The sequence below is a fragment of the Chrysochloris asiatica genome, unplaced genomic scaffold (genome assembly GCF_000296735.1).
Source record: "Chrysochloris asiatica unplaced genomic scaffold, ChrAsi1.0 scaffold00059, whole genome shotgun sequence".
Taxonomy (NCBI): Eukaryota; Metazoa; Chordata; class Mammalia; order Afrosoricida; family Chrysochloridae; genus Chrysochloris; species Chrysochloris asiatica.
This window is the reverse complement of record NW_006408577.1, coordinates 2447410-2461932: the sequence shown is the minus strand read 5'-3', so window position 1 is coordinate 2461932 and position 14523 is coordinate 2447410. Positions and strand designations below refer to the sequence as shown.

The window sequence follows — 14523 nt, the reverse complement described above, 5'->3', positions numbered from 1 at the left end:
CTGGCCTTGTCTTCACTGATGATATGGAGCTTTTCCATCTTCTCTTTCCACAGATGTAGTCAATTTGATTTCTATGTGTTCCATCTGGCGAGGTCACTAAGGCATTGCCTTAGTGACACAGAAAAAAAGCAAATTAACAAATACCTGACTCTCTAATTCAATCAGGTTAAAACTGTTATTTTGATCATTTCCTGGCAGTATATTTATTTCTCTCACAGTTGCCTGCATGGTGCAAATAGGGTGTTCTCAGCTACTAGACAAAAGTTTAGTTGTTTCAATCCACTCAGCAGTGCTGCAGATGAAAAGTTTGGTGCTACAATAAGATTTTAAAAATACCATCTCTTGGTGAGCCTATGTGTTAACACAGTAGATCTAAATTCCATAGGGTTTTTTCAGCTGTAAGCGCTATGAAAGCAGTTCACCAAGTCTTTCTTCTGCCACACCATTGGGTACATTTGAATCATAAACAAATGCAAATAATTTGGGCTACCCAGGGACCTTCCATGATATTACAGCCTAGAAAACATTGCTGAGTACAGTTCTACTCTCAAGTACATGGAATTACTGAGAGTGACTCTGAGTCACAATCAACTCAATGGCAATGGGTTTAATTGTCCCGCATTTTCCTATGATTATACTGCAACATTCTTAAAAGAACACAGATACAACCACACTAGAGCTAGGTTATTTATAATCAAAAGCACTGGTTGCTATTGAGCCAACTTTCAACTCATGGCAACTGCATGTGTGTCCAAGTAGACGTGTGCTCAATGGTTGATGTTTTGGAAGGAGATCATCACACCTTCCTTCCAAGGCATCTCTAGTGAACTGACCTTCTAACCTTTCAGTTAGCAGCTAAGCGAGTACACTGACCTTTTGCACCAGCCAGGGATTCCAAAACTACATCATGCAACATATAATTAACTAGAAGACCAAAAAATTAAAATAAGGCTGTAAGTGTTTCTGGCCTAAACAGACCATAATAATTTAGTTGGTACTCAGAGTAGCCATTCCTGTGATTTCACATAAAGGTATCAGATAATTTAAGATTTATGCTGATTCTAGGGTAAAGGTTAAAAGATGGGAATACGAACTCTGAGGAAGGGTGAAGACAAAGTATTAAACAAGCATCATGAACAAGATAAAAAATTTGTAAAAAGCAAACCATCCAAAAGCAGCCAAGATACTTCAGATAATTATTTACAGCAAGTTTTTCAACCTCAGCACTACAGACATGCTGGGCCTAAAAATTTTGTTAAGAAGGGCTGGTCTGCGCATTCTACAGTATGTAGCACTGTTCCTGGCATCTACCTACTAAATGCCAGTAGCTTCCCCTTACCCTAAACCTTAGTTATGATCAGCAAAAATGTCTCTGGGCATTGCCAATTATTCCCTGGGAAGCAAAAAATTTGAGAACCATTCACCTAGCGGTAAAAAAGGTTAATAGTTTAAAAACATTTCTTTTCAGAGCCGTCATGTCTGAAAAAGTAAAACCAAAACAGATGCAAATTTCAGAAATTCTGATGATCCAGAATGCTAACCAGAATGGGTAAAATTATGGGTCAAATGAGAAACTCAGAAGATGGGTAGTATGTCTGGATGTGACACTGGGTTACTGCCAGGACTAAAAGTGGTTTTGTCGGCCACCATGCTTCAGCTGGCACTGCTGTTTTCAATACAGTCAAAAGACTGGTTGCCATACAATGTGCACACTACCCTTGTTTTCTAGAATGGAGAGTACATTTCTAGCTGGGCTTCAACTCGAAAGTTTTCCCATACTGGGTAGCATTTGGTTCTCCTACATTTAAAATTTTCTTAAATACGTTGATGTCCCTCCATTGGCCATGACTGAATCAGTCTGAACTGGTTCAAAGCTGTTTCTTCTTCCACATTGTAACCACGCGTCCAAATGTCAAAAACACACTGAAAAGAAAAAAACACCTCTACTTCTCTAGACCTACAAATAATTTTATAATGTGTTTTCATCTCAATGGAAATGAAGACAGAAAGGATGGCATATCGACTTCTCCATTCTCAATTAAGGACTCCTGGTGACGCAGTGGTTAAGAGCTCAGCATCTAGCCATAAGGTCAGTTTGAACCCAGCAGTCACTCAGACAGTCTGCTTCAGTAATGATTTACAGACTTAGAAACACTATGGGGCAGCTCTACAATGCCCTCCAGGGAGAAGGGTTGCTCTGAGTCAGAATTAACTCTATGGCAATGGGCTTGGTTCAGATCCTCAGTCTGCGTGCTCTTGAACAATAAACAAGAAAGATTTGTTGATTTTCCTAATAACCACACTCTTCAGCTGTACAGAAATTTAGTTAAAGAAGAATAAGGTTAATTACAGAAATAAATAATTACAGAAAGGGGTCTTGCAAGTAGCTGCAAAATAAACATTATTATGCGCCCTAGAGTCTGTTGCAACTCAAAGTACATGGTTTCTGAAGAGTGGTTGATGTGTTTGAACAGCAGACTTTCTAGTAAGCAGTCCACTGCTTACTCTAAAGAGCCACACCAGGACTCTAGAGTAATCAATCAGTCAATCTTTCAAAAAGCATACACTTACACTATTTCACTCACATTCTAATAACATTATCTGTGTTCACTTTAATAGATCTATGACAAAGATGTAACTTTTGGGGCAGAGTAAATTGTTTGCAATCACATAATTATTAGGGAAAATGTTTTTAGTCCAACAGTACATAGTCCTTCTGCTATACTGGTATAGTTATCAGGCTTACTATGACTATCAATTTTATTTTATGATTAAAAGCTAGCCAGCTAAGTAATATCTGAATTCTACTAAGGACTCCTGGTATGGCGCTGTAGGGTCAGCACTGGACTGGGAACCACAAGGCCAGCAGTTCAAACCCATCAGCTGCTCCTTGGAAACCCTATACAGGGACTCTGAGTTGCAACTGACTCAAGGGCACTTAAAATCAACAAGTGCTGTGGTGTCAGTTCCAACTCAAGTTGCCCTTGAGCCCATGTACAAATATAATTCCCAAGGCTTTAAATCCTTTGTGGGAACAGAAATTCTCATTTTTCCCCCAAGAAGTGGCTAGTGGGCTAGAACTACCTATCTTGTGGTTTGCAGTCCAGTGCTTATCCTATGGAACTTAAAAATTACAATATGGAAAAAGCAAATGCATATGATACTTAATAGGTATCCTCCAATACAAAGCCATTATTTTCCCTGAAAATTCCATTACGATGTCAAGTTGAAGACTTCGGTTTACTAATTCACTGAACTTTCACATACAAAGCACTTTGTGAAGCAAGAGATACAAAAATGACTAAGACAATGTGTCCTTTCAAGGAACAATCACTCTTGTGAAAGGTAGACAAACAAATAAATGATTATATACAGCATTAACAACAAACAGTGTGCTACAGCTGTGTTGAAACAACTATCTGCTTACAAAAACGTTACACGTTATTTCACTCTGATCATAACCCATATAAAATGACTAGAAATTCCCATGCTTTTTGAAATCTATCCAAATGTCAAACTTAAAAATAAAACTATCTGTCCATAGGTGACCACAGGGTATGAGAGAGTGGGATGAAAAACACCTTCCCTGAGTAGTTATGTACTTGTTTTACAAATCAAGCTGTCAATTAAGATTTAAGTTTTATATAAAGGGAGTCGGGACATTTATGAAAAATTTTAAAAAGAACTTATATGATTAATGAGATATGATTCCATTTTATAAGTAGTGTATATAGCTTCACATAGTACATGCTTTCAAGTAAATAAAACACTAACAATAATCAATTGAATAAGCAAAGAAAGAAAAAGCAATCTAAGCATGTGGGAGGAATTAAAATCAAGAGTATCCTCAGTAACAATGTAGATAAAAAGAAAACCAAACCCACCGCCATCAGTTCTGACTCATAGTGAGTGAACAATGTAGACAGCACATGTTATTAGGATCATTTGCTTGCCTTCATACTCCAATCAAAATGTTTTCACAAACTTTCTCTTAAACCACAAAGAAATAATGCTACGTGTAGATAACTGGTTGTTGCTGTTGTTAAGTGGCCGTTGAGTCTATTCCAGCTCACAGCGAGACCCAGTAGTTTCTGAGGACCAGCTGGGAAACTACATCAATTCAGAACCTACATTTTTATAAATACTAACACAATCTTATTCTCAGTAAACGTACAAATTCCTACAGTGTGATATTTTAAAAGGAGAAAACACAACTACAGCCTCTATTTCTTAAAATTGAAATTACAAGTTGACCCTTAATCAAGGTAGGAGTTAGGGTCAACTACATGGCGCTGTGGGTTAATGCGCCAGACCGCAAAGCCGTTTGAACTGCAAGGTCGGCAGTTTAAGCTCACCAGCTGCTCCTCGGAAACTCTATGCAGGGTCACTATGGGTTAGAACTAACTGGACAGCACTTCCCAACAACAGCAGCAAATCCCTCCACACAGACACACAGTCAGAAATTCACATATAACTTTTGTTTGCCCCAAATGTAACTGCTGTTGGCTGGAAGCCTCACTGACAACATAGTCAATTAACATACACTTTGTATGTTTTAAGTATTCTATACTCTGAACTAACATAAAAGTTGCATCTTTCAATACAAAATAAAAAGGTATTTCACAAAAAGTACCAGGTTTTTTAAACTTGCTGGCACTGCTGTACAGTGTCATGAACTTCCTTTTTTTTTTTACAGTGATCCTTACGTTGGATTTGCGTATGGCAGGCAAGCACAACTACAGACCTCAATCTATAGTACATATCAAACAATTCAACTTGTTCTTGTAATGTCATGACTTTTCTCTGCTTCTTAGGACACTTTAAGCAACTCTAACTAGTGACACTTTATATGGATCTCATAATGTTATTCAAGATTTATGGTATATGAAAAATACACAAGAACTGAGAGATCGCTTTTTATTGTGACACACAATTTACTGGAAAGATGAACTACTCACACAAGATGATTAGTATAACATGGCATCTTTTTTGTTTTGTTTTTAATCCATGGCTTTGTGGACCCACTCCATTCAAACCCATGTCACTTATGGGTTGTTCGGATAATGTACTGAACAACCAGAAAGTTATCTTATGCATAAATGCGCAGGAGCCCTGCTACACAAATGGGCAAACAGTCAAGCACTAAGTTACTAACCCAAAAGATTGGTAGTTCAAACTCACCCAAACCTCCAAAGTGAAAAACCTGGCAATCTGCCCCCATAAAGATTACAGCCCAGAAACTCCATAGGAGCAGTTCTTCTCTGTAACACATGAGGTCGCTGTAAGTCAGAATGACTTCGGAAGGCACCTGACAGCAACCATGAACGTATGTATGGAGTCTGAGAGTGGTGCTAACTGTGAAGCTTGTTAACTGAGAAGTTAGCCCAGAGGTGCCTTGGAAGAAAAACATGAACAACTTTGAGCTTAACCACTGAAAACTCTATGGAGCACAGTTCTATTAATGCACATGGAGTTGCCAAGAGCAGGAATGAACTCAACAGCAACTGGTTTTTAAATTATCTGTTTGCCTTTTCCTAATGTTCTTAGATTAATTTTCTTGTACCTAAGTTCCAGAGACCTGTGTTTACTAATATTAAAAAAAACCTGACTGTTTGGTACATACTAGCTGATGAACTTAGTAAGATGAAACTATTCTTTTAGTATGATATAAAGGTTGAGGACATGCTGCTAAACTGCCGCTCCTAGTTTTATGATGATCTGGCCACTTTATGGACCCAATTTACACTGTTGCAAAACTTTAAACATATTTACTTATCATTGTAGGATAAGCACTGGACTGGTAACAAAAAGGTCACCAGTTCAAACCCACCAGCAGCTCTCAGAAACCCTACACATGTGGTTGCTGAGTCAAAACCGACTCGACAGCATACAACAATCCTTATAATATCCTACAAAGAGGGTTATTATCACAATCTCTATTTTGGTGGTTATGTGTCATGGAGTCAGTTCTGACTCATAGTGACCCTGAATAGGGTTTCCGAGGTTTAAATCTTTATGGGAGTAGAAAGCCTCATTTTTTTCCTGCAGAATGGCTGGTAGTTTCAAACTGCTGACCTTGAGGTTAGCAGCCCGACTCATAATCACTATACCACCAGAGCGCTGAGGAAATTAAAGACTGAAATATTCCATAATTTATTTAAGGGAACACATCCAGTCAGTGGCAGAGAGGAATTTGAATAGTACCAATGATTCCCACACCTTACTATACATAAAAATCACATGGAAATCTTGGTGAAATGCAGATCTAAGATTCAACACTGAGGAAGGGGGATACCAAACCCACCTGTGATACAGACACTGCTGTTCTGCAGACCGTCCTTCCCAATTATGTTCTAGTCTAATCTAAAAAATGGTAGAAAGTGGTGGTAACCTTCTGGATGTAGCTTCATCCACTTAAACTAGGCTTTATCAACAACTTGTTGTTGTTTTGTTTTAAGTGCCTTCGGGTCAGTTTGGACTCATAGCGACCCTGTATAAGGTTTCCAAGGAGCAGCTGGTGAGCTTAAACCGCCAACCTGGCAGTTCCAACCAGCTTTGCAGTCCAGAGCATTAACTCACAGTGCTACACCAGTACTACCATGAACAACTTAGGGTGTGCCTTTTTTTTTTTTTTTAAATTTACAGCAATTGCTTCTTTTATTTAAAAAAGTTTCTTTAAAAACCAAGGTAACAAAATTTCTAATTTTTACAGGACCTGTTATCAGATTTTGCTATAAAACATATCAGCACTATAACAAAATATTACGTTGTTGTTTTTGTTTAGATTCATAGCAATCCTATACAGGGCTTCCGAAGCTTTGCGCGAGCAAAAGCCTAATCTTTCTCCTTTGGAGAGGCTGGTGGGCTTGAACCACCAATCTTGTGGTTTGCAGTCCAGTGCTATTTGTATTGAAGCACCGTGCTCCTACAACATATTGTAACACCCCCAGGAAAGTCTTTCTCATGTCTTAAAAACTATTTATATGAATATCTCTTGAATATGTATTTTAACATAGATTCAAGGAGAACAAGATAAAAAATATTTAAGTGTATATATTTTTATTTTTCACATATGGAAAAAAATCAGGAGTTAAAAATATATCTTTAAAAACTTTTGCCACTGTACAATGCTGATTATGAGAGGACAAGAGCTATAGGAAACTGACGGAACATAAATGTCTTAAAACACCACTCAACAATTCTAATCAAAAACTTTCTCTAAAACAGATAAGGAAATGTTCATTACACAATTCTCCTTCATTCTCACTGGAATATCAACTACTTACACTCTGATCTAGGGGTCCTGGTGTGGTGCTACAGGATAAGCACTGTATTGCTAGCCTCAAGTTCAGGGGTTCAAACTACCAGCCTTTCCTCAGAAACCCTATACAGGGTCCCTCTGAGCCGGCACCCACTAGACAGCACTTAACAACAATATACTCTGATCTAAAATAGAGTATGTCTAGTAAGTACTGTACAGAATATAAATCTGTACAGTACTTTAAATGAACATTATATGCTTGCTTAAGCTATTCTGGCCCATGGCCCTCCAATATCTAATAATTGAAATACCATCAAATTACTGAAAACAACATCTTTATCACACTTGTATACTATCAAGAAAAAAATTAATACTATCAAAATATAAACAACAACATAAAGATGGTAACCAAAAGGTTAAAGGTTCCAGTCTACATAGAGGCACCTGGTTGAAGAAAGGCCTGATAATCTACTTCTGAAAAATCAGCCACTGCAAACCCTGATACACATAGGGTCGGTCATCATGAGTCAGAAATGACTTGATGGCAACTAGTGCTGGTAAGACCACCCTAGGTAGACCTTACACAAAATTATACCGGAACTAAAGAATACTGGATTTATTAGGCATAGGAAAGAAAAGATATAAGAGCAATCACCACATCTCTGAAAAAATCCTATTTTATTTTGCAGAATTTTACCGTATTTCATTCATTTTTCCTCCCAGAATGTAGTACAGATATCTATTTCCTCACCAAAGAGGAATTAAATCTGTCACATACTGTGACAAGCTTTTAAGAATCATATTCAAAATCAAAATAGAATTCTGATTAAATAACTATACATGAAAGTGAGAAGTATTTGGTTTCCTAGATCTCAGACAATATGCACTCATATATTCTAAAATGTATGAATACAGAATTCCATTTTTAATAAATTACTAAGCTTAAGCTATACAACCACCATAAAGCTAATACTCTCACCTAACCACCACTGAATTAAAAAAAAAAAAAAAACTATCACATATCAAACATGAAGGTGAAAATAAAAAATAAGTCAGACTTAGACTTGTCTGACAAAATCCAAAATGCCTCGACTAAAGACACTAAATATTCATAATTAATGCTCAGGAGCAAGGAGTAAGCCTTATGGTTTCTCTTCTGTCTCATATTTTGTTTTTAAGTGCTGTGAAGTTGGTTCCAACTCACAGAGAGCCTGTGTAGGATTTCTGAGGAGCAAATGGTGAGCTTGAACTGCCATAAAAGAGCACCTAAGTGATATGTAAGAAGCTCTGGTAGCGTAGTGGTTACGAATTGGGCTGCGAACCACAAGGTCAGCAGTTTGAAACTACCAGCGGGGTTCCGCGGGAGAAAGATGAGGCTTTCTGCTCCCGTAAAGATTTACAGCCTTGGAAACCCTGTACAGGGTCGCTATGGGTTGGAACCGACTCCACGGCACATAATCAACCAACGAACCAAGTGATATGTCGTAGCATAGTGGTTACGAACCGGGCTGCGAACCTCAAGGTCAGCAGTTCGAAACTACCAGCTGTTCCACGGGAGAAAGGTAAGGCTTTCTGCACCCATAAAGATTTACAGCCTCGGAATCCCTGTACAGGGTCGCTGAGTCGGTTCCGACTCCATGGCACATCACCACCACCACCACCACCACCACCACCACCAAAGTGTTATGGATGGCATTGTGGGTTAACGCGCTAGACTGCAATGTCAGTCCTTGAACTGCAAGGTTGGTGTTTCAAGCTCACCAGTTGCTCCCTGGAAATCTCATACAAGGTTGCCATGGGTCATAAATGACTGTACGGCACTTAACAACAACAAGTAATATGTATAGCTTATGGTCAAAAAAGACAAGCTGGTTAGTGGACACTATTCAACAAGGAACTCAGTATGACTCTTAAAAGACACAATATACCTATTCTCTTAGGCAATTTAATATATGCATTTATGAATGTACTATCTTCCAATGAAAAGAATATGAAATCACTTAAACACCCACAAGTTGTTGGATATTTTAAGCACCAAGCATACAGAAGACTGTACTCAAAGTAAGAAACAACTTTTCCCAGTTTCCTAGAAAGACTTGGGTTTGCTTTTTTCCTTACTTATACAAAGAAACTCATACTCTTAAAAGAACTCAAAAATCGAAGTAGCTGACAATCACCACAGGTCATTACAAAAGAAATCAGAGATTTCTTATTTATTATTCACAAACAATCCCAAAGTTTTGCTATTTCACTAATCAATCACTAAATTTGATGCATTTCATGGACTACATGAAATCTGGTATGAAATCTGGCATATTCAGTCAGAAGAAAATAAAAAACTAGTGAAACTTTCTATTTCATACGAAGATTTAATTTCCTCTAAAATAATTCTCAGTGGCTTTGTGGAAGTATCTGTAGGTTAAACATGTAAAGCATTATTTCTTCAGCAGCTATAACACTAGACAATTACTCTATGGGCATTCAACAGGTTTAACTGGGTTCTCAAGATTTACGTACATACTCTAGTTTTAAATTAATGCTGTTGTTGTTATGTGCCACTGAGTCAGTTCTAACTCACAGAGACTGTACAAGATTTCTGAGGCTGTAAATCTTTGCGAGAACAGAAAGCTTCACCTTTTTTCCTCAGAAAGGCTACTGGGCTCAAACCGCTGACCCTGTGGTTCACAGTCCAGTGCTTATCCTACATAGACACCTCAAGCTCTTTAAATTGATGTATTTGTTTTTAATGCTTCACAGTGGGAAATATCAGAATACACTCTGCAAGTTAAGTGATTTTTTTCCAAGAGCAAATTTAACTTGACCTCCCTAAATGGCTACAGATTTAACACATCATTTAGAAGGCTGAAAAAATATACTTTGATTTACATGTTCTCTAAAATAGTAGTGTCCAATAGAAATACAATGTAAGTCACTTACAAAATTTAAAAATTTCTACTAATCACATTTTAAAAGGCCACAGAAAGTAAAATGAATTTTAATAACATTTTATATAGCCTAATAAATCCAAAATATTATTTCAACAAATAACAAATATTTTCAGATATTAATGAAGTATTTTAACATTTTTTAAAATCATACTAAATCCTCAAAATCCATTGTACATTTTACACTTGCAGCACATCTCAATTTGCACTAGCCACAATTCAAGTGTTCAGTAACCATGTGTGACCAATGGCTATGTTATTGGGCAATGCAGCACTTAAGTAATAGTTTGGGGTCTGACATACCACTATCTTTTTAAAATGAGTTTACATGCATGTTTCCTTTTGAACTAAAATGGTGTGATTAAGTACTATGGGCAAAACTGTTAATTCACTGGACAAATGAGATCACATCACCTTATCTGAGGATCCAGTTAACACATACAATAAGAACCAAACAGATTATCCCCTATTGTATCTCAAATAGGCTTCAGCAATAGGCCTGATCATCACAAGTAGAACACAACTTACAGCAAAAACAAAGATAAGTCACTAAAATATTTTTGTCTCAAATCATTAACACCACCTCATTTCTAAGCACTCATTCTCATGCTTGAGCACTTATCTCTGTGCAAACAAGAAAATCTCTAAATTGCATGAATCTGGGAATCCATAACATAGAACTATGTAAGAGGAATAGAAAATTGTTTACTTATCGACTACTTTTAATACATTTTATATCAGCCAATACTCTTATTCTCCTTAAATTCCACTGTCCCCAAAATCCTGATTCAATTCACTGACAGCTTTTCATACACATATTTCAATTACCAAAATCACTAAGAATTTTTCCAAGTAATTAGGACATTTGCTTAAGATGTAAGTAATTCCGATAATGCATTCTCCAGAAAACAACTAAATCCATTAGCTTAACACATAAAATTTGTCCTTAAGGCAAGTCACTGAATAAATCAGAAACAACCATACTCTTGTTTACTGCATTTACATTTTGTAACACATTCAGCAATTTCTATGTTTGGATGGTCAGTTCAGATTGCACACAAGCAGTAACTTTAAAGCTTAACAAAATTTTGTAAGTTTTTGCAATATACTTCAGAATATAACACACTCTACAGAAATCCGACAGAACAAAAATCAATGCCATTCTTGCTAACCTGAGTAAAGAGCACACAATTAGTATATTTTAAGTCAAACATACATGATACATGAAAAGCAGTATTTTCTTTCTCCCAAATTAACTTAAATCACCTTAGACAATTTTTGTTTAATCTCTTGCAAAGCTGAAAGGCAGCAAATGTTGCCTCTTTTACCCACATATATCCAGGGATGAAACACTGATCTCAACAATTTTCTACAATTTGAAATCAAAACAACAAAATATGTTTCTTACCTGCAGTTAGGAGGAGGATCAAGGGTGATTTCTGCTAGTTCCTTCTGAATTCTGTTAGTGAAATGAGAACAGACAAAAAGCATTTGGGATAGTCTGACATAGAACAACCAGGGAATCACACTGCCCTCTACCACCATGCAGTTAAATGCAAGGCTGGCTTTGCCTTCAGTAATGCTAACATGGCTGCTTCCTCTTTGTTCTCAAAGGCATAACCCAAATCCCTCAACAGAAACTTTGCAGCTTTTCTCCTCACTTGCTACTGCAAATAAACAAGACATTTACACCTGATTTTGGAAACAGTCCTCCACTAGGGCTCAGTAAAGGATATAAAATCTATTTTAAAATACTTTTTACCAAAGAAATTCTCTTTTCAAGCTTATATGCAAATGAGTCAAGAAGGGAGGAGGGAAAGCACTAGAATATTTGACAATGACTTCAAGTCACTTTTACTGAGGTTAAGAATTTACAAGCTACTGCAAGAACACAAGAATAGTTTTGACAATATTTTATCTGTTAAAAAAAAGTTTAAAATTTACAAATATCCATATCAGTGAGAACTTACAAAGGACTCTTTGGCATTCTTATTTAATCTCATGTTTTTCCTGATCTGAAGTAGAGCATTTAAGTTTAATAAACTGGGCATGGGGTGGTATTAAGATATACAGCTTTGCATTAGGAAAAAAAGCATTTCTCTAATTTTATTCTAATGTAAAATGCTTTGAAAACTTAAAAATTTGTTTAATGTTATTCAACAAGATTACAACAAATTGAGAAAGGTTCTAAATTATTTCAAAGACTGGTGCTATATTTAATAAAAACTTTCTCAAGTTATTAATGCTTGGTTATTATATAATAGTTGTGAAAATATATAGGAAAAATACTTGTGTTTCATAATCAGTACAGAATGCAATATTTGATCAGTTTATTTTCTCTGCCTTTTAGTTATGATCAATAAAAACCTACACAATGTCAATACTAATTCAATAGATACATCTGATGTATCTCTGATCATTTAATTGCTAGAGTTCATGGATATTCCACAACTACCACTACTGATGGAATCTCATTGATGGGTTCTTTTTTTTTTGTTTCCATCAAAGATAATATATATCAACAGGAAACAAATGATATTTCACTTATACCCAACAAAATATGCTTCGCCTGCTGTTGAGTATTAACATGTCAAGCTCATCCACGAGTTTTAAAGTAAAGAGTTGCACAAGGACAATGAAAGTTTTCAACAGCCAAGTGACACCTAAAACTGTCAAGTCTGCTTTGCAGATTTATTTGCCATCACAGGGACACAGAGAGGCAATCGAAATTCAAAGTATACCTGAGATGCATGACTTAATGCCTTGCTTAAAACTGAGAACAGTTTGTAGCACAATTTAAAAACTGCTTCCACATATAGCCAAGGCCTTGAAATTACAAATTTTCTAGCAAATGTGATCATTTGTGATCACTAAAATTTCATAGAGAGATACTGCTAGTCTTCAGAAGTGTCAGTTTCAATGAAAAAGAGTAGGACTCAAAAGAAACACTCCCCCATTATACCTTCTATTTGGGCTCACCACCAACTTCTCAATCTGTCAGAACATTAGCCCTATCTTTATTCAGGGACACTCTTGTTGAAGTTAACAAAGTATAGAATAAGTTTGCTTAAAACTGCAATTCTAGGGAGGGGGGTTATATATTACCTAAAAAATAACAACTCATTCAAGCACAAATTAAACCGATCATCAAGTAAATATTTCTGACCCACTGCTACTGATGTAAAACCAGAAAAAGTGTCCAACCATTTGGAACACAACTTGAAAGTGTGTTTTTCAACATCTTACCTTTTAGCACTAGTGGATAACTTAGCAGTGGTTTTGCTAGACAGTTTGGTGTTTTTCTTCTGCTGAGTGGCAGACGGTTTTCTTTCTTCTTGTTCTTCAGGCTCTGGAGCGGCTGGGTCTCGCTGGTCTGCATCTGAACTCCCACTGCTGGTGCTGGGACTCTCATCATCTGACCTCTGTCTATCACTGGACATCTTGGTGAAGTTATTTCTTGGGAAACTTTTAAAGAGAAAAAAAAAAAAAGGAAAGAAAGGGGGAAAAGGAAACATTAAGCCTAAGAAATAAACCCATGGCATTTTCTTTTCTTGAAATTCAATTAAAATTGTATTTTAATGAAAAGGCTTCAAAACTGTTTACACTTATCCTACACCAAGGTTACAGGAGAGGTGATGTGTCTAACGCCAGCGTTCTGGGATTCACCGAACTCAAGTTAAAAACCACTCTTTTTTTTTTTTTCCCCCCCAATTCCATCCTTTGGACAATCTATCAATTGTCTACTTTATCACAAGGCATGAGACAGAATTGCCAGGGAACTTAGGCAACGAGCAGTAGTAACATATGACACATTGTAAATATCACATCTCACTAAAAAATGTTTAAAAGTCACTAATAACGTCTAAATATTTACACACTGACATTGGTCAAAGCCACCAAATTCCCTTTCCGACAGGAAAACATACCCTGTTTATAATCACCCATATGCTTATTTAACGTGGCGATTCTTCCTCTGTGCACGTAAGGCTTTAAACACAAACACTAAGAAATTTAAAAATCAACTAACAAGCTGCTCTAGCCGTTTCCACGGCCAGCAGCGAAGATTCATCCGGCCAAGAGCGAGCTGCCACCCTGGGAAAAGCAGAATCCAAACTGCACCTTCTGCAAAGCCTTCAATGCCACCGAGGTTCCTCGCTCAATTTTTACATCATGGACCGACATTTTGTCCAAAATAACGAGGGAAAGAAAAAAAAAAATCCAAGGAAAAACAAACAAACAAACAAAGCCCCAAGAAGTGCAACAAATTTCCGCGCCCGCGGAGGCGAACCGCGGTCGGCGGCGGCGGCCACGCAGCTC

General features: G+C 37.0%; 1 protein-coding gene across 2 annotated transcripts in view; it reads right to left on the bottom strand.

Annotated features, from left to right (window-relative positions):
• Window positions 1–14523, bottom strand: part of LOC102824589 (ubiquitin-conjugating enzyme E2 E3-like) — a 119026-nt gene that overhangs the window by 103705 nt on the left and 798 nt on the right. Inside the window, exons 1-3 of one of the 2 annotated variants that reach the window (XM_006864007.1) lie at window positions 14234–14523; window positions 13453–13671; window positions 11615–11665 (exon numbers count right to left, since the gene is read on the bottom strand). In XM_006864007.1, coding sequence (XP_006864069.1) covers window positions 11615–11665; window positions 13453–13646 — 245 coding nt within the window. In that variant the 5' untranslated portion in view covers window positions 13647–13671; window positions 14234–14523. The remainder of the gene's footprint in view (window positions 1–11614; window positions 11666–13452; window positions 13672–14233) is intronic. The other variant, XM_006864008.1, reaches the window with a different exon arrangement.